The 23,792-nt window shown below is 39.6% G+C and overlaps 1 protein-coding gene across 1 annotated transcript in view; it reads left to right on the forward strand.

Annotated features, from left to right (window-relative positions):
- PRKAR2B (protein kinase, cAMP-dependent, regulatory, type II, beta) overlaps positions 1-23,792 on the forward strand; it is a 66,144-nt gene that overhangs the window by 10,819 nt on the left and 31,533 nt on the right. The window contains exon 2 of the mRNA XM_004676926.2: positions 7,834-7,869. Within this exon, the coding sequence (XP_004676983.1) occupies positions 7,834-7,869 (36 nt within the window). The remainder of the gene's footprint in view (positions 1-7,833; positions 7,870-23,792) is intronic.

Below are 23,792 nucleotides of genomic sequence, written 5' to 3' on the forward strand. Positions count from 1 at the left end.
CTCAGTGCTGTGCTTTAACCTGCTGCGCCACCTGGGAGGGCCCACACTAGAGTTTTTAAAGGTGTGTTTGAAAGTATGATCTAAGGGCCCTTTGGGGTCCATTCTCCCCCTAGCCATTTCAGGAAGTCTGAGGTGAAAACTACGATAATAATAATAATAATAATAATAATAATAAATACATTCTTTGTCTTTTCTTCTTTCATTCTTTCATGAGTATATAGTGGATTTTCCCAGAGGTTACATGAAGTATAACATTGCACATTATACCATATTTACAAACATTTCTGATCAGTATTTTTTATTATATTTTGTTTGTTTTGGAACCTGTAAATATTTTCCATAAAAATATGTTTGATAGCATGCAAATATGTTTTTGTTGTCAGCTATAAAGATCATTAATTTTATTTATAGTACAGTAAATACTGATGTATATAGCCACAAAAGCAAATCATTTTTTAAGAGGTAAAGAGGTTTGGAGACCAAGAAGTTGAGAACTGCTGTTCTAGGAAAGAAACCTAAGTTTGGGAAGCTGGTGGTGGAGCTTCTGTGTGTTGCCTGTACAGAATGTTACACACAATTGGGAAAATGGTGTGTTCACTATAAGGGTAAATACCCACTCACCTATAACTCATTAGTACCATTTCTAGCCATTTACTCAAGAGAAAGCATATGGCCGCAAAAACAAATATTTGTATACAGATATTTTGGGGAGCTTTATTGAGAGTAGCCCAAACTGGAAACAATTCAAAATGTACATCAACAGAACAATGGAGAACAAAGGTGTTATATGCATATAATGGAAACTACACAGCAATAAAATAGAATAGACTATTGATCTTCTCAGCAATAAGAATGAATATCACATTTGTATGAAATTCACAGACAGGCAATGATAGAAATCCTGATAATAGTTTTCGATGGAATAGTGGAAATTATAAGGGGCCTCATGGAATTTTCCAGGGTGTTGGAAATTTTTGTATCTTGACTGAAGTGTTAGTTCCTAAGTGTACATGGTTGTTAAAACTCATTGAATTATACATTTCATTGTCACTTTCACCTTAATTTTAAAAAAATTGGAAATATGGGTATCCTTGAGATCCTCTTTTCCACATTTTAATAGAAAAGTACTGTTGCTTTCGGCACTGATTATCTTGTGAAATTTTTCATTATTTTTGTTGGAGACTAACATCTGGGTCACTTTTTTATAACTTTGGTATATAAATAAGGTTGCTTTTTGCTACTTGTACATAAAACCAAAGGCTAGTCAAGCTCTACTGTTTTTGTCTATTTTGTTTTCAGCCAAGGGTATATTTTAATGAATGGGTTTCACAAAATATTTGTATACATATCACTTAGAGTTGCCCAAATTAATCTTTAGATACTGGGAGTACCCTGTTTATTGTTAATGTTTCATTAATACTATTCAGTCACAACTTTTTTTCTTTTTTTTTTGCCCTCAGCATGTTCTAGTCACTGGTGATAATGATGTCCTTTTTGGAGTGCAGGGTCCTTGGGTGCACTCTGGGAAAGGTTTCACCAGAGCTCCCCTTTCAGCAGCACGCAGCGAGTTCCCCTGGCAGGTTTATTAGGGGAAAGGACAGAGGAGTAAAGGACTTTTGCATAGGCACAGTGGGCAGGCTGAGCTGCCACAGAAGGCAGAGAAAGAGGCCTGCGTGGTTGCAGGCAGGTGACCTTAGGAGAGCTGCCTCAGCTGAGGGAGGTAAGTGCAGAGAAGTCCTGCTAGGTACAGGTCATGGGCAGGCAGGAGGCGGCTGCCCTGCAGAGGGAGAGAGTTGGTGGAGAGAAACACCTGCATAGGCAGTGGTGGCCAGAGGACTGCTGCCCCATGCTGGTGCAGAGACTGCCCTGATCGAGTCCTTTTCTCTCTGGGAGGGGCTCACTTCTTTGTGGAGTGGCCTGTTTGCTGCTGATTTTGGATAACTGGAATCCTGAAGGGACTGGAGATCTCACAATGCTCCCAATCTCTGCATCTTTATCCTCAGGTCTGTGCTTCCGACATTCCCTACAGCAATCTGATACAGCATCTAATACCAGAGTCTGATACAGGAGTCTCTGACTGGAGTAATGGTCATGTTAGGTCTTTCTGCCCCCACCTCCTTACATGAGTCTATTCTTTTCCTCCATCAATAACATTAGTGAAGCAGACAGACAGGGAAGAACCTTGTCCTTGTGGTGCTTAGTTATCTTCAGATCACACTGATAGCTCTAAATTAGCATTGATACAGGATGGTGTGACTGAGAGCAGCTGGAGGGGGATATTTTATTTATTTTGCATCATTTTTGTTGAAGTAACAGTGGTTTACCTGTATTATACAGGGGTATAGATTCACACCTCTTCAGAAGTATGTTCCCAACCCAGACCCCCCACCAAAGCAACAATCCTCTACCAGAGCCCATGGATCTTTTTCTTCTTTGCTCCCATCTCCAACTAGACCCACTCTGGTGGTCTCCATTATACAGTCCGATTCCTGGGGCTTGTTTGGGTTTAGTTTTTTCTGTTCCTTTGTTTCATTTCATTATCTTCCACATGAGTGAAATCATCTGGTATTTATCTTTCTGGAAGGGACACTTTATAAACTGGTACTCAGAGGCTTCCTGGAGAAGATGTTTTTTGCTAAGACTGGAATAATCAGAAGGTCTTCATTCTGTGGATTTAACTCACAAGATTTAAATGCAGGCATTCTCTGTAACTGTACTTTTATGATCAGGCCAACCTTAAGCACATGCTCGGATTATTTTCTCAGTTGGTCTTCATTTCAAAGCCCTTGTATTTTCTTTTTCTTTTTTTTTTTTTTTAAAGATTTATTTATTTATTCATACAGAACTGGGGTGTACAGGCCAGAGGCTCAGGGGCGGTGAGAGGCTTCACCAGAGACAGAGTGGGAGACAGAACAGGCAGATCGATGAAGTACACTGCTGAGGGGAGCAGCAGGCAGGTCAGGAGAGGTCTGCCATACCATGTGGTCACCTCCGGGGCAGGCGGGAATCGAACTCATGCGGAAGCTGCTTTAGATTCTCAGTGCTGTGCTTTAACCCGCTGCGCCACCAGGGAGGGCCGCCCTTGTATTTTCTTAATTACACTTTTCTAGAGCCTTTTTGATGTGATTTTTAGAGATGGGTGGCATCTCTTTCAGTTTTTGGCTCTCCTTGTATCCTTAGTAGTCTGTTCTGGACTGTTTGCTCTTAAAAATGGAGCCATAAATATGCCCTTTGCATGTATTTGACCACACGTGTTTAGAAAAGACAGGGAAGCACTGGACAAAGTGGAGACTAATGTCATTTTGACAACCTTTGTATCTTCTTCAGCGCCTCTTCCGAATCTGCATTTTAAAATCCCAAAAATATCTGGGAATTCTATGTGTAGGCTTAGAAGCTTAGTCTCCTTAAGACTTTTCTTGCTGAAACTATATTTTTCTGTCCCTAGTTTTGTTACCCAATGGAATTTGGTAAAGTTCTCATGAATTAAGTTGTCAACAAAAATAAGCAATAGTTTTCTCTCCAGTTTTAATAGTTCTATTTCTATTACCTTGGTATTTTAAAATAGCAGTTCTATTTTATTTTTTGAGAGATTTGGGTGATAAGTACATTGGACTATTGGTCATAAATCATAAATACAATGAGTGAAAACCTGCAAGGAAAAACAGTCCTTAAAACATATATCTTTTAGGGTCCTTCCTGGTGGCACAACCGGTTAAAGCACACCTCTCTAGGGCAATCCACAGCCACTGCAATACGAGCTTAGTCCCCAGTCAGGGAGGTGGCCCACATGGTGCAGGAGACCTTTCCTGCTCCCCTCAGCTGTGTATTTCTGTCATCTGCCTGTTCTGTTTCCCACTCTCTTTGGTGAATCCTCATCCCCTGCACCTCTGGCCTGTGCCCCAATTCTTGTCTGCTTAAATAAATAAATCTTCAAAAAACAAAAAACCCATAAGCCTTTCAAAAGCTGAAGTGCCTGTATTTCATCTCAACTCCCTTCTTGCAGCCAGGCCCACAGTATGTCAAGGTGGCTGACACCCAGCCGCAGACTTCGTGATCAGAAAGGAAGAGAACTGATCACTCAAAAGGCCTGCCTCAAACATTTCTCCTCACTGGGACCCACAGTTTAGGGGCACATGACTCATGCCCTGTCTCCTCAGGATAAAGACCAGGAAGCTTCAGAGAGTGCCCTTGGACTGTGATTCTCTCCTGGTACCCTGGGGTCCTCCATAGGCCACACACCAGTGGGTTGTGCTGAGTGCCTGGAAACAAAGACTCAGAGGACAGGGGCACTTATTATTTATAAAATGGCCAAGGCACATTGTCCTTGAACAAAAGTATAGAAAATAAGTAGTCCCTTTTCCTTTTATAGAAAATAAGTGCCAGGAATGAAACATGTTTAACGTTTGACAGAAATATTTCAAGCTAGATGTTATTGATTTGCTTCTCTTCTATTGAGTTTTTTAAAAATTACTTCCTTAATTTCAAGGTGAGCTTTATTTCACTTTCAATTTTTGAAGCACAGGCATACCAGAAATTAATTTATCTGAGCTAAGTATTTACTCTGTCAAGCATAATTAGCTAACATGGTTTCAATTTACATAATTTCTGGAATCTCTTATTTAGATAGTTAACAGATTCAGAAAGTGTTGCTAGAAAAGGTGACTGATAAAAGGGTCAGGATGCTAATAATTATTTGAGTCTAAGGTTATTGTGTACTTCTCATTTCAGGGCTATGGACACTTTTCTCTAAAACGTTGTATTAACTAATGTGACTCCAGTGTAGATGGGGTGGTGGTGTTTTATGGGGTGTGTGTGTGTGTGTGTGAGTGTGTGTTAACTGTGCATAACAGCTCAGGGCTTTTATTTCCTTAACTTGGAATATTGTGCTGGGAGATGGAAATCATGTATATCATCTGGTTTTCCTTTTTGAAGACCAAGGTCATTGATTTGCTGCATTGATCATGGAGTTCTATGGAATTTCACTTTCACCTAATTTTTTCTTAGGTAACTACTTGCATGGTGTTAGACTTTGCAGTCATTTATTTGAAAAATACAGCTAGATTTGGTCCAGGTCTTCAAGGGATAGAGAATCTGTTACCATTCCCAGTGCCTGGCATCCACATTCAATAAAGCCATAAAGTTGGACAAGGAGACTTGCTCTGTAGACTTCACAGCGCTTAATTGCCTCATGCCACAGACATTTACCTAATACCTCTTACCTGCAGGGCACTGCTAAGGCTTTGTGTATAAAGAGGTAAAAAGAGTGCCCTCCCTGGTGGTGCAGCGGGTTAAAGCACAGCACTAAGAAGCTTAAGCCAATGCATCGTGAGTTCGATCCCCACCCAGCGGTGACCCACACGGAGCTGCAGACCTCTCCTGACTAGCTTGCTGCTCCCCTCAGCAGTGTACTTTGTCAGTTGGCCTGTTCTGCTCCCCACTCTGTCTCTGGTGAATCCTCTCACTGTCCCTCAACCTCTGGCCTGTACCCCAGTTCTGTATGCATAAATAAAATAAATCTTTTTTTTAAAAAGGGGTAAGAAGATAAGCAGATCCTGCTGGCTCTGCTGGGCAACTCAGAGTCATAGGTAGAGGAGCAGGAATAGAAAGGCTGTCAGTTTACCTCAAGTAATGGAGGATTTTTCTTGTACAGATATGTCAGGGTTAAAGACTTAAATCAGTTAATCTTCTGCATCTCCTGGAAGCAAGGAACTAAAGCCAATTTAGTAGAATAGACTTGGGAATGTAGGGACCTCTGGTGAGGCAAGCATGAAGATATTCATGGAAACACAGGACTCTTAACTTTTCCAGTGGGAGGGCATTTGGGAGAAAGGCAAGCCTACATAAATATTCCTGTATTTTTCCTTGAGGATTCACTGAGCTCTTAGCTCATAGTGCGATGCCACAGGCTAGAGGGGTTATTTGCCCCAAGGCGGAAATAGTTTGTTTTTTTTTTTAAACCTTCCTTTTGCCATTATCAACTTAACAGTATCTATTCTACATTCCTGTAGCTGAAGCTTTTTGCTCTCTCTCTTCCCTGTCCTCCAGTACTGGCCCAGAGGACTTTTCTTTAGACTAAGCTCTGAAGCTGTGAAAACGGTGACAGTGTCCAAGGAAATGGATGGAATTTGTTTTCCTTTTATTTCGTAAAAATACACACAACATACAACATACATACCTGATGAAAGGTTTTTATATAAATGATTTGTGACTATGCAAATAATTGGCTAAATTATTTTGATATATAATAGTCAATTTGGAGGTTGTAATTTTGCTTTTAATGATAATTGGATCTGTAAGTTATTTGAGTTAATTTCTAATAAAATGTAAATACAGAAGGAAATATTCACCTGTTATTGTGTGATTTTTCAATAAACAGCATTTTCAATTTTTTTCTGTAGGAGGAAATATTTTGGTGCCAGACTATGCTCCTAGCTTCATTTTCTCCAACTTGTCACAGTATGGCTGTGTGGTCTAAAACAAATTACTATCACTCAGCCTTACTATAAAGTTTCCTCATCAGCACTATGACAGTGCTGACATTTAATAGCATAGTTACAGGGGTTAATGTAAACCATTTTCTCCTAGATGTTGTTCCTATGCATACATGTTTTTCATGTATTATAACCATAGTGCTGATAATTTTTTTTGTTTCTTTTACTTTGCCTATTTCTACAGTGTAAACAATTTTTGTAATTGCTGTTTGATAAGTATCAAGGGGCCCTCCTTGGTGGCGCAGTGGGTTAAAGTGCAGCACTACAAAGGTAGCCACAGCTGCGTCAGCATAAGTTCCGTCCCCTGCCAGGGAGCTGACCCGAGTGGCACAGCAGACCTCTCCTGTCTCACCCACTGCTCCCCTCAGCAGTGTACTTCGTCAGTTGGCCTGTTCTGCTCCCCACTCTGTCTCTGGTGAACCCTTTCACTGCCCCTGCACCTCTGGCCTGTATGTATAAATAAATAACTCTTTAAAGAAAAGGAATTAATTGTAGTCCTATGATGTTCTGTCACCCCAAATGTACTGTGTAAATCATGATGTCCCTTTTGTATATAATACTAACCATGAACTTATCTGCTTCTCTCAAGAAATTTTTTTTTTTTTTTTTGACTCTCACTTCTTGAGATAACTGTAGGCAAAACCAACAAGAAACCCCAGGGCTCAGTTGTGTTTGGGAGTGAGCAGGTAATGCACCCCACAGGCCTGCTGAGCCGAAACTGCACCCCGCAGTACGTGTAGATTGCATGTCGCAGACCTTTCAGGTTGCACAAAAACTGTTACAAACCACAAATATTCAACCAAAGAGTGTCAAGGTTACACTGTCCTTCATCTAGAAATGACTTTACGATACATTAGAATTTTAAATTTCGTTTCTCAATTGTTCACTGTAGAGTGATGCTGAATAGATGTATATGTATAGTGCTTTTGCCTTCTCTGGTATTTCTTTTAATTGCTTTTCCCTGAAATTTAAATTTCTCCACTAAAGAAAACAACCCTTTCATGGCACTGCATGCAGCTGACCAAATTGTTCCTAAAGATATTGTTCTGATTTACAATATCCCTAGTTAAATAGTGTCAGCCACATCTAACTAGAGATTTTATACTAAAGTGTTCTGGAGGGCCAAATTTTACAGATGTAATATTTATTGTAACTTATATTTCTAGATGCCAAACTCATGAATGAGACATTCTGTTTCCATATATCTGTGATATTTCCTCTTGGATTCATTCATTCATAGTTGTCTCCTATTTAATTTATTGACTCACCAGTTTAAGTCCTTTTCAGGGTTTTAGATGACATAGATTTTTATCTGATAACATTCTGCTTTTTTTTCTTTTAGCTCCAGTAATAAATCGATTTACAAGGCGTGCCTCAGGTAAGTCTATGTTACAATTTTTTTTTTTATTAATGGCGATATTTAAAAAAAAATGGCATCAGTCAAAAAAAGTATGAAGAGAATAGGTGCTCTAGAGCAATCATTTTTCAATCATTTTTCTAGAAATCTGCCATCTGGTACAATCAGTAACTAGGAAATAACTGGAATTGTCATTTGAGTGGCCTAACAAAATTGTATTTTGTACTGAGGGTGTTGTACCTTTTTATTTATTTTTTAATTTTAAATTCAGCTTACTTTTTTGTTGTATCTTTTTAAATGGAGACTCACTCCTTGCTTATTTTTGCTCTTGATAAAGGGTCATCTGCTTGGTTATCTGATTTAGCAGTCACATTTTAGAAGCAATGATTTGGAAAATGGAAAGGGACACCCTATCCACAGTGATGGATGAGAGTTTTTAATAAGGACAGATCAAAGAGATTGTCTTCTCTTCTATATTAGAATAGAAGCAAATTGCTTTACATTTGTAGTGTTCCTGAGGCTGTTCCTGTCTTAAAGATACCACAGTCTGATGCACAGTCCCTATAATAGACCACACCATTAACAAGTACTTAAATTAGGTTTTTGTACCGTGTGTTACCTAAATTGAAAGGGAAGAACAGGACACAGCTACGAGCATTTCTGTCACAAATAGCTTAAGTAAAACTTTAATGCAAGACGTGTAATTTAGAAGAAAATAAATCAGGTAAAATGAAGCAGAAGTCTGTTGAAGAGTTTGCTCTTACTCATCTATTAAAAAAATTCCAGCAATAATTGCTGTATGTATTGGAATAATAAACATACTGTATGTAGTGCTAACATATTCAATCACTGTTGAATGAAAAGAACTAATATGTTATAATGCATTTCCAATCTTTTGATTGAGTTTCCTTTGTAATTGGTTTTGATGTTCATACTGTACCTATCAAAAATAAATATTTGAACCTGAATAATTCAAACAAAATATTTCTCCCTTTTCTGTATTTTTTTGGGAATTAGGGTTCATGAAGATGAGAGGATGTTTATATTAAGAAAATATTTAACAAATATATTATCCAGAATAACTTCTATGCATTTAATAATACTGTTTCTGTTAAACTGTCTCATGTCTCAGTGCCAGCCCACAAACCTGTCAGGTTTCATTTATATAAAAGGAATCTGTTTCATTCAGTATTTTCAGACAAAATTCCTAGAACCTTAAGTGTCTGTAGAGGTTTCAGTGTTTCATGAGTTAGTTTTCCACATGCCACAAAAGGCATGCCATGGTGTATAACTAAGGGAACATAGGTGGGTGTTGAAACAGTAGGGTCTGACTTTCCAAGCTACATGCTAGATGGCTAAGTTCAACAAACATCAATAGAACTACCAGATGTTTTCTGAAATCTGATTTAATGTATCATTGGTACCTTCCTGACTGCACCCGCAATGGGGTTTTAAATTAGTTTTGAATCTTTTTATTAAGATGTAATTGAAATAACATTGTGAATATTCGATGTTTACAGTATTTTGATATATTTATAGGTTACAATGTGATTGATTGCCTATGATCTTATTCAGCTAGCATCCTGTGACCCTGTTTTGATTTATATGTTTATTTTGAAAATAATAATCTTCAAAATATAATTTTGATAATTTATTGCTTTCCTTCTAAAGTTTTGTAGATTTATCAACACTCCCCTCCCCCCACAACCCCCCCCCCCCCAAGATCAGCGCTTATAGAGGGCTTAGTTTAGGCTAAGAATGCCAGAGGTGAGAGGCTGGACTACAGCCACTGAGTGTTGCCAGCAGAGCTGCATGGACTCTGAGACCAGCTCCCCAGCTTGGTTTTATTGTCTGAGGAGGATGCTGCATTCCTCACAACTCATCTCACATCCTGGATTTGGGTGTATTTGGGTCATTAGTCAGGCGACTGTGTAATCCTATTTTTAAACAAAAGAAAAAGAAGTGCTGCTTCTGTTCTTTGATTGTTAGTAATGACTTCTTATCAGTACACATAGTTCTACACATAATTCATTTTAGAAGTTTGATGCAATTAATATCAATAGTTTGGGGTCTAATTTTTCTTAAAACTTTAGTACTTTTTGTTTAGGAAAGATTATTCATAAAAAATGTGACTAGAGCCATTTATCATCATTATTCAAAATGAGTGGCAGTAATGGATGGAGCTCAATAAATTTTTGAAGAGTGAAGAACAATGTTGTTGCATCATTGCACATTAAACTGGAAAGACCCTAAAGTGTAAAGTTACATAGACTTAAGTTTTACATTTACATTTATCTCATTAAGTTTTATTTTCATTTTCACTCAGTTTTGGATTGGACCGGCTTTTGGTTACTATGCTTCTTGTGATGGTTAACTTAGGTGATTTTAATAAAAAATTAACTAGACTCAAAAAGGTTAGAGTTCAAGCCTTCTTCCCTGAACAGCTTAAAACAAAACAAAACAAAAATGCCCTCAGTTCTGTGCCTTACCTGGCCACAAAGAAAGCTTTAGAGTCATAACACTACTTGGTTTTTGTCTTTTAAAATGGGTATCTTATTTTACTATTTGTACATGACAGGTTTTTTTTTCAAAGATTATGATAGTTTCCTCTGTGGCTTTGTCTTCAAATTGAAAAAGAAAAAGAGGTCCAGGCAGTCTAGAGACAAAACCTTGCAGGATGAGAACAGACTTATCTATGAATTTTTTAAAAAGATTTATTTATTTGTGCCTACAGCACTGGGGTACAGGCCAGAAGTGCAGGGGAGGGAGGAGAGGAGTGAGAGGATTCACCAGAGAGAGTGGGGAGCAGAACACTGCTGAGGGGAGCAGCAGGTGGGTCAGGAGAGGTGTTATACTATGTGGGTCACCTCCCTGGCCAGGACTTGAATTTATGTTGCAGTGGTGCATCACCAAGGAGGGCCCTCTCTGAATTTTTTAAACCCCAACTTTATTTTGAAAAAGACATACTGAGAGAAAAGTTGGAAGCCCAGTTCAATGAGCACCAGTACTTAGATTCCCTAGTTGTTACTAGTTTGTCACCACGGGATGCTCCTTTTCTTCCTCTGTGCCTTCTACTCACATAAACACGCTTACTGTTTCACTGAGCCTTTTAGAAATCTGAAGTACTTAATGTGGTCTCCTAAGAACAAGGACATTCTAGGCCCTCCCTGGTGGCGCAGCGGCTTAGAGCCCAGCACTATGGAGTGATCCACAGCCACTGCAGAAGGAGTTTGGTCCCTCACCAGGGAGCTGACACACATGGAGTGGCAGACCTCTCCTGTCTCGCCCGCTGCTCCCCTTAGCAGTATATTTCTGTCAATCTGCCTGTTCTTGGTGGGTCCTCTCATTTTACTATTTGCACATGACAGGTTTTTTTCAAAGATTATGATGGTTTCCTCTGTGGTTTTGTCTTCAAATTGAAAAGAAAAAGAGCCCCCCCCACCTCTGGCCTGTGCCCCAGTTCTTCTGAGCATGAATAAATAATTCTCTCCAAAAAAAAAAAGAACAAGGACGTTCTTCTTCATAATACAAATTGCAAGGACTTTAACCTTGACATTGTGTCTTGTCTAGAGTCCAGTTTCCTTGGTTGTCTTGATATGTTTTCTCTCCCTCTTTTTTTATTCAAGTTCAGCCAAGTATTTTATATTGTATTTTATTGTTGAGCTTTGTTCTTCTTATCTTTCATAACTTTGCCTAACATTTTAAAAATATGTTTTAGAGTTTTCAAAGTGACTCACCTAGTAGTGATTCAGTTCCTCCTGTCAACTGGCCCGAAGCCCCCTAGATGCCCATGAAGTGCTTGCACTGACATTTAGTATTGCTTGCATGATGGCCATTGAGCATTACTTGCTCTAATTCACAGTTATTTCTTATAATAGAAATGAAAATGGAACTCTAAATTATGAATTTGCTCATTTTCTTTTCTTATGCAGATAATTAGCCACTCTTCAATTTTCAAACATAAGCTGAACATTGAATCTTACAGAGTTTTAATGGAGTTGAGGTTTTATAATTTTCTATACGCTAGTATTTAGACTATTATAGAGGTGAGAACAAGCACATAAATTTTATATACCCACTCTGTAAAATGACGCATTTACACTTCAGTGAAATCAAAACAGAAAATGACTAGGCCCCAAAGAAGCAGTGAAATAGCAGAAGTTCAGATCTTGTCTTGAATTTGATTCAGGCAACATATGCTTCCTTGATTTAGGGAACATATGCCTCCTTTTGCTTTGTTTGGAAATATTTTGTAGACAAGGTGTTCATTGTTTGCACTGTAAATTTATTTGATAAGTGCTTTTAACCTCCACATTATTTTTTTTCCAGAGGTCATTCTCATATTGTCAAACCAATTTGCTGGTATGAATACATTTACATTTGTTTTTGAAATGAGCTTCATTAAAGAAGCTTATTTCAAGCTTGGTAATCACCAGCAAGAGATAATGCATACCAGAAGTACAGTACTTTAACAAATTAATTTGCAAATTCATTCAGCAGATGTTTACTGAATCCCTACTGTGTGTCAGCTATAGTGCCAGCAATGCAATCAGATACAGTCCTTAAGAAGCTCATACATAGCCTGGGATGGAAGCTGGCTGTGGCAGAGTGCGGCAGGAACCATAATATCCACAAAGTGAAAAGGCGGAAACAGTTCTGGGGGAAGTGGCTCACACAAAGGCTGCCATTGGCACTGGTCTTTAGGGCTTACAATGTGGGTTTCAATGGGATAATAAGGGCAGTGTTTATGCGTTATCACTATTAGATAGTTGTTTTATTATGAAGTCCTTTTCTATTGTATGCTCACTGTACTTTGCCTCTGCCATCAAGCAAGCACCTGTGGGTTTGAATAAGCAGATGTCCATGGCTTTGAACAGCAGGGACTTAAGCCCGTGGCCTTTCTTCTCAGGGGAGGCAGTGTAAGCTCTGGGTTCAGAGACTCAGGTTGGGGGACCAGTTCTGTGACTCCAAGTAGTCACTATGAAAAGGGGTGTGTTTCTTAATCATCTTCCTAAGGCTCAGTCTCTCCAGGCATAAAGTGGGGATAACTATCCCACAATTGGCGTAGTGGTTAGTTGTATCCTTCAGTAGCTGTGAGCTTGGGCAATTTACTTAAACTCTCTTCTGATCTAACTGATGAGGAGAAGAGTGACAAAGTTTTTTTTTGTTTGTTTGTTTGTTTTAAGCACAATTCCTGACACAATGTGTGGACATAAACTTTTATGTATCACAAAGCTCAACTCATAAAATTATCATCTAATTAAAAGGCACTAAACCAGTAGCCCCCCCTTATCTGTCGGTGATACATTCCAGGATCCCCAGAGGATGCCTGAAATTACGGATAGGCTTGAACACTGTAAGCAGTATGTTTTTTCCTTTAAATAGATGTAATAAAGTTTAATTTACAAATTAGGTACAGTAAGATTAAGAACAGTAACTTTTTAATAATAAAATAGAGCAGTAATAACAAAATACATCATAAAAGTTATGTGAATGTGATGTTTCTCAGAATATCTTGTACTTAAAATTTTGGGACTGGGCTTGTCTCTAGGTAACTGAAACCACTAAAAATGAAACCATGGATAAGAGGAGGCACTGCACTAGAGCTCTGTTATTTTCCCCTATAATTTATCCCACTTAATTTTAATTGACCAAAGCATTTAATTTTGTGTATCTCTTGCAGCTAACTCCTTCACCCCAAATTTGGGCTGATTTAACATTGTGTCAGGAGATATTTCTCTTAAAGGTAACAGCCGTTAGCCTTTTATATAGAAACAAAAGCAGCAACTTCAGCCTGGACTAAATTATAAGCTCTATTTGTAGACTGTGATTCTGAACATAAATTGATCTGCCTTGTAGAATTTAACCTTTAATTTTAAACAGGTGTGTGTAAATGTAGCCTCTCTCCTCCTCCCCCGCCCCCCACACCTCAGCTCCCAACCTGTTCTTTCTCTTCTTGTGTTGTATGGGCAGCACCACACTGATAAAGAGATGGAAAGTCATGGAGCAGGCTACATAATGCAGGATGCTGCAGAACAGCAGGATTTGCGCCTTTTTATTGGTAAACTAGTCATGCAGCATTAATTGTAAGAGGAAGCAAAAATGGAGATGGGAAGTAGAAGGGAAAAGGGGAAGGGTGGAACTGTCTTCTGTTGTGTTGGGGCTTAAGAGTCTACTTCTCATTTGCTGATGGCTTGGTATTGTAATTGAGATCAAGTCCTAGTTCCCCAGTCAGGGTTTCAATCTTATCAACAAGGCATTCCACTGATCAGCTTCTGGGGTCCTTGTTATACATCAGTCAACAGCCCCCCCAGGTGTTCCCTGTCATCCCTCGTGCTGTTTGAGTCAGGAGGAAGTTCATGCATCTATCTTCAGCCCCGGGGTTTTCCTGGTCATACCTTGGGACCCAGACCCTTCCTTCCCATGGTGAGCCAGCTTTGCGCCCTTAATGGATCTGAAAGACACCTCTAACCTTGCTTTAGGAATACAGAACGTAACAAAATGGAGGCTGGAGAGGCCGCTTAGGATTAACAGATCCACATTCTTGGAGTGTGTAAGTTAATGGTACCGGGCTTTGAGTCTCTGAGAGCCCAACAGTATATTTTAGACTAGCTTATCATTTGATCTTGTTTTCTGAATCTTAAAAAAAAATTTCTCATTACAACCCACACCCTAAGGGGGTGTCCAGATCTTCTCTTTCTTTCACCAACCAAGGCTAGAGGTTCTCCTGCCTACTCTTTTCCCCACTTTCAGTCTTGAGTTATTAAAATCAGGAGGCACTGTTGGTTTTTATAAGACAGTATAATAAAACTGCGGAAATTAAAAATGTAGATCAATGCCATTGTTTTTTGAAGTGTAAGTGTCAGGAGCCTTCCAGTGGAAAGGCTAAGCAATTTAAATAATTATATTGTTAGGCCCATTTCAAGGATTTATGAATGTTATCTTTATTGACCTTTGTCAAAGAAGATGGAACTGACCTCTTCTTGAATATATTAAACAGAACTGCAAATAAGAATTGCCCCTTAAAAACTAATGTGAATGTATTCCGTAATACAAACGCTGCAAAGCTTCCAAAACAATGCATGTGGCTTCATGTCATGAGGGCATTTTTAGAGCTGAGCTTCAGCAGCTTAATGAGTGATCTGCAGTAGAAACAGAAAATTTGAATTTATCGTGTCTACTCTTGTGACTTTCTAAAAATAAACTTCTACTTTCTAGTTACCATTTCATTTGGTACTTTCACTTTATTTAGATTTTATGAGCCTTTTGCATATTACTTCTCACCAGCACATTTTTTTGATGGGGACTATTTATTTTAAACATATTTCTTAGATTTTAGAGCTATTTTTAGAGGTAGAATAATGGAAAGACCTATAAACTGAAATCACTTTTTGATTAAAAAAATAAATATCCATGTATATCACATAGGCGGTTAAAGTAAGCATGTGAAACTTAGATAGGCATTGTCAAATTGCCCTCTAAAGATAGTATACTACTTTATATTCTTATGTTTCCACCTATCTGTACACCCGTCCAGCAAGCTGGCATTTCCTTTAGTTCCTTAGAAGGACTCAGAGCATAGCAATGTGGTATACATGTGATGGAGAGATTTTATACTGAAAATAAGAATGTATATTCTGATCATGGGTCCATTTTGTGGACAAACTTGTATATAACTAAAACCTAAAATCCTAGTGAGAAAGATTACCAAACAAAATAATTGTAACAGGCCAACTTAGGAACTAAGAATGATTTTGAATGCTTTAAACATATTAATTCACTTTCTTCTTAAAGCAGTGCCATATAACACATAATTATTATTGTTCTAACATTACAGGTAAGAAAACCTCCCTGAAACCCAGGGAGGATAAGTCCTTGCCCAAGATAATAGTAATAAGATCCAAAGCTTTCTACCCACAAAATCTCTGCTGTTTTTGACGCTCCACTCTTCTGATAAAGATGCAGCTACTTTCACTCAACAAGTGTCTGTTGAGTTGCCACAATATACTGGAAATTGTTGATGGTGTAGCTTTGGGATGGTGCCATGTGAGCAAGACATATAAGCTCCCTGCTGTTGTGAAACATGTATTTCCTGGAGACAGAAAATAAGTCCACAAGCTCCATAGTTTATAAAGATTCTTCATAGGCATAGCAGGTAGTGCTTTGGCAAGGCATTTAATCATCGTGATGAATGTTGTTCACCTTTTCTCTGTTTACCTGCATTGGTCAGGAATTCCTCCCTTGGCAGTATGCTGTGTTTTTATCTAGACCCAGGAGTCTGGGCATTGTGGGGAAAATGCTTTACTTTGGCATCTGAAGAGCTAGTTAAAAATCCCAGCATGCCATTTCAGAGACATGTCTGTGTATGAGCTTTCAGCTTTAGGGTCTTCATTTATCACTATTGAGCTCCCTACTTCCAAGGCAGTGGTTACAGGCGATGGTTACAGGTGATGGTTCCGATTAAGTGAGCACAGGTCCCTGGCGCAGTACTTGACCTATTAGTGGGAGCTGATTAAATACTGGTTTCTTCTTTCTATACATTTTCCACTTTAATAGTTCTTTTCAGTGAAAGAGATATATGCAGAAATGGGACTAACTAAATGATGTTTTTTCTATAAGCGGTGTTTTTTCTCACCAGACTCCTATTATTATTTTGATGCAAATAATATTTGTTTGAAAGTATCACTCAGGCAAATGTTGAAGAAAGCTGATGCTTGCAAGTTAACTGAGAATTAATATTGGAATATCTTGGTGAAAGTACAAAAGACACATCATTACAGATGGTTTCTCAGAATTTCCCTGTATAGCATTGGCATATCACATGCCTGTGCTAGAATTCTGTACCACAAAAACAACTCACTTTCATATTATTTTAAAAATGACACTGCTTATTTGCTTATGTTTCTCAATAGTCACATTTGTTTCATTAGTGTACCATCGTGAATTCTTGGTAGAAACCATATCTGCTAATTAAATCATTAGTGTGTGACCTTGGTGACCTTGACCGTGTGTCTGCTCTGTCTGAATAAGTGCTGACTTTACTATGACCTTTCCCTACTTTCTGTTGCTTCATTTCAGTTGCCGCACTGACTGCTGTGGCATGCTGGTGACCTCTCTTGCTTTAGTCTTCCTCCTTTTTTCTCTAATTCACTGGCACCGCTCTATCATAATATCTATATATCACATATGAGAAGTCGATACATTTCAAATTAGTATTTGACTTACGGCCCTCAAGAGCCTAAATGTAATTCCTCTATAAGCCTAGACTTCATTACCCCACCACAACCTTCCTGTCCCACCAAGCTGAGCATGCCTGCTGCCATCTTGGCCTTCTTTGATTTAAAATAATCATGTAATCCTCTCATCAACTGAGTAAGGTGTTAGTACTATCCTTACTTTATAGACAAGAAAACTGAGACTGAGAAGTTGAATAACTGGTCCAGGTCCAAAGTCAAGTCCAGCTACTTTCCCTCTGTGTGTGGGCTCTTCAGCACATCCTGTGCTGAGGCCCAAAGCCCTCTGTGTCATCCTCAAAGAGGATCTAGATGGTCACACAGTTCTTCAGAGTGAATGACAGTGACACACATTTAATGAGTCATCTGTTTTATGGCCTATGTCAATAGGCCCATTCCTATTCACTTCATCCAGTGCTGGAGAAGGGTGGTGGTGGGGCTTGGGAGCTGTGTGTGTGAAGGGCTGCTGCTTACTCTCATGTAGAGACAAGTGTAAATGATGATTCCATATCCTTACATCTTTTAATGGCTTAAACCAGATATATCAGTCTCTTTCACATGATCTGTTCCTAATGTGATTCTGAAACATTTACTTATACATAGAGTCACTGCAAGTCTTAGGAGCTAGAAAGAGGATGAAGGAATCATTTCACTCTCATGTCCGACCTTTGTTCTTTATTCTCTGAGATCTTAGACAATCAGGACCACTCTGCCAGCACCACCATGTTCTCTGAGTTCTATGCCATCTACTTTTGTTAGAATCCATTGAGTGGGCACTGGAATTTGAACCTGTGTTTTGCACATGCCCCTTCCTTTTCAGACTAGTCATGGTTTTATTCTTATTTTTGGCAATTGATTGCACCTTTATTACCCGTTTGCTTTCTCATCCTGATCTTTTTGAACCAGTGCTGCCCTTAACTTATGACATCTGTTGCTTGTGAGTAACTGATGCACATTGAATTCAATCAAGTAAGTGAGAATGGAAAGTTTATTGAAATAGTGAGCTTGGGGTTCTCACAGATCACCAAGCCACAGGATGGCCTGGCCTCAGGAGCCACTGGAGCTGGGCTTTGAACACTGTGTAGGGGTCTCTCCAGCTCTCGCCTCTTTCTTTTTGTATCTCTATGCTGATTCACCCGTAGGGCTGGGGACAAACACAGCAGCTTTACACTGCACAGCGGTAGCCACTGGACAGCCTGGCCTGATCTTTCTCCTGATTGAGGCTCCAAGGTCTCAGGAAAGCTTTCTGATTAATTAGCTCAGCCATCCTGGATTGACCTGGGAGATGCCCGGTTACCCATCTGGGGTCTGTTAGAACACAGGGCTCAGAAACCCTGACCTCGCCTAGGATTAATTTAGCTGACCCATTTTGAATTATTTTCATGCCTGCTAGTTGATGCTTAGTTCAGACTGGCTGCCTCGAAGAAGTCCTCCATTTTAGTCCAAGGCAGCTTCTTGGCCCACTCTGTTTCCTCCCAGCCTCAGCTGACATCTGCAGTGTAATTGGCACATTGCAGATCAGCCAGGTGATAGCCCTGAGCTCTGTGGGTGAAGGAAGTCAAATCATTTGTCTCACCACCTGCCTGTACCACTGCAGGTGACCCATTTGGATATGTCTTGTTCTGTTGTGAAATATTACATCTTTATGGCAGAATAATGCCTCCGCATAGAATGACAATACTAGATGAATGCTGCTCCTCCTCCTCAGAAGAATGGAGCTATTATCTTGCATATTAATTCCTCTAACTACTAGAGGAAAAAGAAAAAACCAAAGAAGAAATAATAACTTACATTTTTACCACAAATTTTTCAAAGAGATGAAGTGGGATATCACTGTAATTTTCTACCTTACAAACTTTTTTTGATGTTATTTTTTTCAGAACATTAAGAGCAGCCAACCACCTGGTTCCTTTATATTATGCAAAATAATTGCATTTTTGTCCGGAGGTTTAACCCCATCCCCTAGACTTGCAAGGGTTTTTATTTTGAAAAAAGAACACTTTTGGTGCAAATATATTTATTTTGGGAATATTTGCAATCTGATAACTATAAGAAGGTTGCTTTATAGCTGGTTGGTTGTGCTGTCACTTTAAATTAAAAAGTGCTTTTTCACTGTTCTATGCTTACTATGAGATCGCCAGAGATGAATGAGATAGTGTGTGTGCCTAAGACCCTGGAGAGGCCAAGGACCACGTGCCCAGGTCTGTCCTTCTGGACAGTTGTTGCAGAACGACTGCAGTGAATGCCACCCAGCCCAAGTCCACAGAGAGTGTGGGCACCACAAACAGCCAGTTTATGCCGCTGTGGCTGAGGGGGACCTGCAAGCTTGCCAGTTCCTGCAAGCCTCCTAAGTATGAGCTTTTCTAGAATTTGAAAATATCCATTTTCCACATAATATGGTTTCTGAATGTAAGTCAGCAGCTACTTGTAGTGCTCAATAGACAAAAAACCTGAGAGGAAAGCAGCCCCCAAGTAGACAGATTTAGAGACTATGCACCATCTTCAGCGCTGACTTCCTCTGGCATTTCCAGAACATTGACTATTGGAGATTTCTGCATCCTATGTTGTAGGCAGAATTTAGCCCTCACATAATATGTGATTGCACTGGAATAAAGACATGAATAAAGTGTTGCCATAGCAGGGACCATTTAATCCTACCTACCCTGTGTGTTTGAGCAAAGTGGCAGAGAGGAGATGACATTTGTGCAGGACTGTAAGGGAAGAGTGGGATTTCTCTAAGAGGGAGTGTGAGTGGAAGAGCAAAGTTTCCAATTGAGCAAATCATGTAAAACACCTAGAATTTAAAAATATCCGTTTTCCACATAATATGGTTTCTGAATGTAAGTGAAGATAATAATAGGCTAATAAGGTTAGAAATACATGGGCTGTATTATAACAGGAAAGTCTCATAAAATAGTGTTGAATCATATCGGGGGGACCCTTGAAAGTTTGGTAAGTGCTTTAGTTTTATTCTGTATGTTGTGAGCACACTATGAATTGTTGATCAGAGATATATCACACCCAGGATGAAACCCTGAGGCTGAAGCAGGCCCACTCGACCCTCTCCATCTCTTGACCCTCCTCATCTCTTTCGCCTAGATCATTAGCCTGGAGGCAGCTAAGAAGAGGCCATTTCTGCTTGGGGATTGCCTCCTCAGACTGCCTTCCGAGAGGGGTGAACTTGGAGGACCTGGGGGAGAGCTAGACTGTCATCCTCTGTGGCTCTTATTCACACACAGATTGTATGTGTTATAAGCCCAACAGTCAAGTGTTCTAAGTATTGCTTTGTGAAGGCTTGTCTTTTTAAGTCAAAATAAAAAGAGCAAAATTCTGTTCTTTTGTCTTTACGCACATATTTACCTTTTCCGTTGTTCTTCATTTCCTCCTGCCAACTTGAGTTAGCATCTGGTGTGATTTACCAATGACAGACTTCCTCGAGTATTTCAACTTCATTACTTATAATTCATAATAAAAGTGAATATGTCTGCTTTGTAGGATGTATTATTCTTTTACTCTTTGCATCATCTCCCACATTTCAAAATCTGTTTTTCTGAATGAATAAGATTTCCTTTGGGGCTCTTTTGCATGAACATGATTAGGAATTAAAGTGTGAACTTCTGTATTTTGGACATGTTATCCAAATGCCTCTATTTGGTGAGTTAAAATGTAAGATGGGGCCCTCCCTGGTGGCACAGCGGGTTAAAGCACAGCACTAAGAAGCTTGAGCCACTTCTGCATGAGTTCGATCCCGCCCGCCTGGGAGGAGATCCACACGGCGTGGCAAACCCCTCCTGACCCGCCCGCTGCTCCCCTCAGCAGTGTACTTCACCAATCTGCCTGTTCTGCTCCCCGCTCTGTCTCTGGTGAATCCTCTCACCCTCTGCATCTTTGGCCCCAGTTCTGTATGAATAAATAAATAAATCTTTTTTAAAAAAAAGTAAGATGGTTGCTAATGTGTTAGAGCAGATCTTTACCAAATTACCTAGACAGAAATATAAATTAACAGGGGGCGGGGAGAGCCTATTGATTAGTCGTTGCCTCTTCCCTTGACTCCCCAATACTATGGTATCCTCATACCAGCATTCTCAGCCCTTCACCATCTTTTTACTTTTTAACCCAATCACTCCAGTGAGACTTAAATGTTATTTTTTTTAATTGAAGTAACATTGGTTCATGCATGTAAGTATGATTTTAATGCCACAAACATGTTTTTTATGTATTGTATGCTCATTTGTGCTTAGATGAAAAAAAGTTTTTTGTCCCCCTCCAATCCCATCAGTCTTCTTGACTGAGAATATTCGTCTTAAACCAGTATTTGTAAAAGGTACATTTCCCCCATGTAGGAGGGCATTTCCACTTCAATAAGCTAAGTTTAACCATGTTGAATCAGAACTCTGTTGTCTAATACACCTGTGCTTTTATAATATCTTTATTTTAAGCTGATTATTCAAATAAGTATGCTGATATATTAGCATACTGTGAGAACATTGGGAAAGGAAATTTTATATATTTTATAGAAGTCAGTTTTGGTTTTTGTTTGTGTTTTTTGGTTGGTTTGTTTGTTTGTTTTTGAGGTTAAAGATGTGTAAGCCATGCAATCTTTCCATCTAGGACACATTTGCTTTTAATTCTTCAACAAATATTTATTGAAGGTATACTGTGTGCAAGACTTCACGCCAGGTGCTGAGGCCTGGGGGTTCATGTAATTCAATCAGGTTCCTCTGTTCTCTGCCAGACACCAAACTAATGTGAGTTCTATAAATCTGGCCAGTGCAGAGCTGTTTTGACTGTGCTAATTTTTATATACTACCAAAAAATTATAGGGAGCACTTGGTGAAAGTCCCTGGAAGTTGGTAGAACTCCTTATGTGGCATTATAAGAAAAATACTTTGGGTGCCTAAGACCCTGGGAATCTCCTGAGCAGTAAGTTTCTTTGGTGTGCCAAGGAGCCCCTAATAGTTTTGTGTTGGAGGCTGGTCACTAAGAAGATAAAACTGACTAAAAATTCGTAGCATCAAACCCTATCCCCCAACCTTGGTGGGAAAGAGAGCTGCAAGTTGAGCCATTAACCAATGGCTGATGGTTTCACCAGCTACGCCTATGCAATGAGATACCTCCAGAAAAACCTTCAAGTGCAAGGACCAGAGAATGTCCAGGTTGTTGGTAAACATCTGGTGGTGATGGGAAGGTAGCACATCAGAGACAACATAGAAGTTCTGCATGCCTCCCCCAAGCTCGCTCCACACAGCTCTTCCACAACATTAGCTTTGTCTTTCTCTGCCAGACTTGATTTTATTCATATATGGCACATAAAGAATGGAATATGTAAAAAAAAAAACCAAAATAATAAACTTTGGATTATAAAACCTATTGGTTACCAGAAGGAAAAGTGAGTAGTAAACTGAGTAAAAGGAATCAATTGTATGGTGAAGGTTTGAACTGAACTTTGAGGAAGAAATTAATCTGTAGTATATACAGATGCTGATTTACAGTGGGGAGATTGGAGATGTATATGTTTCTGCAACAACATTGCTATGTGTAATTGCCAAGCAAAGAGTGGAGTATGGTTTCAAGCTCAACGTGAGATTGCCCAGGAAGGATGGAGCACACAGATTCCATGAGGAATGTAAAGCAGCTCAAGTTATCAGTAGATCTCCGACTGCTCCATGTCCCGTAAGTGGGCTTGTCCTCAGTTCATCAGTCCAGCAGTTGGCTGGCTCGACAGACCAGTAATCTGATAAATAATATGAGTTATTTGGATATCAATATTTATTGACTTATACCAGCTACTACCAGTAGGTCTTTACAATGAGGAAAAAAAGAGAAATTCTTCATTTTTAAAAGTGGGGCCTATAAATTATGTAGCTCTCCTGCCCATGTGGTTGGTCATCCACGGAAATGAAGCTTTATGAGTAGATGTCCTCGTGCTCCTTGGAGAGTTGCATCCAGCACAATTAAAGTGTCTGGACCACAGTGGCTGAGCCATCTGTACTGTGCATGTGGCCTCGGGCTGCCCTGAACTGATCTCATTAAACATTCATTTTATTTGACAAACTTTCTTCCTACCATTTCCTTCTCACCAAGCAACCTTTTCATTGTGATTTGGCTTCTTCTGTGGTTCTCCTGCAGGGAGAGAGCTGGCAGGTCATGCTGACTCCATCCTTCATTCAGGAAGTTAGTTCTAAGCTGGCATTTTGGTTATATGCATCAGCGAGGTTCTTTAATGGGAGTCTGCCCGTGAGAAAAGCGCTCCTTCTGTTAGCTTTCTGGGACAGAAGGCCGAAGTCCATTCATTATGTTGGTGAATTCACCAGAACAGTCAAAGTGCCACGCAATTGGTTAAGAGCAAGAATTTTGGCGTCAGCCAGACAATCCTGGCACAAGGATTGGTCCTGTGATTCTATAATGTGTGTATCTTGGCCAAGATACATGACCTTTCTGCTCTTGGCCCATCTATCAAGTGGTATTATATGCCAGCCTAGCATTGTTGTGAGTGAGACTGCATGAGAAAACATACAGTAGGTCAGGGTTACTCAACCTCAGCACTGTTGACATTTTGTGCCAGGTAATTCTTTGCTGGCAAGGAGGCAGGCTGTCCTCCCACCATCTACCCCCTAGACCTCCAAAGTGTGACAGTCAGAATAGCTGCAGATATTGCCAGGTGTCACTAGTTTAGGTATAGAGGGCAATGACTGGAGAAGAGAAAGCTAA

This window comes from Condylura cristata, unplaced genomic scaffold (assembly GCF_000260355.1).
Source record: "Condylura cristata isolate star-nosed mole 26May11 unplaced genomic scaffold, ConCri1.0 scaffold00005, whole genome shotgun sequence".
Classification (NCBI taxonomy): Eukaryota; Metazoa; Chordata; class Mammalia; order Eulipotyphla; family Talpidae; genus Condylura; species Condylura cristata.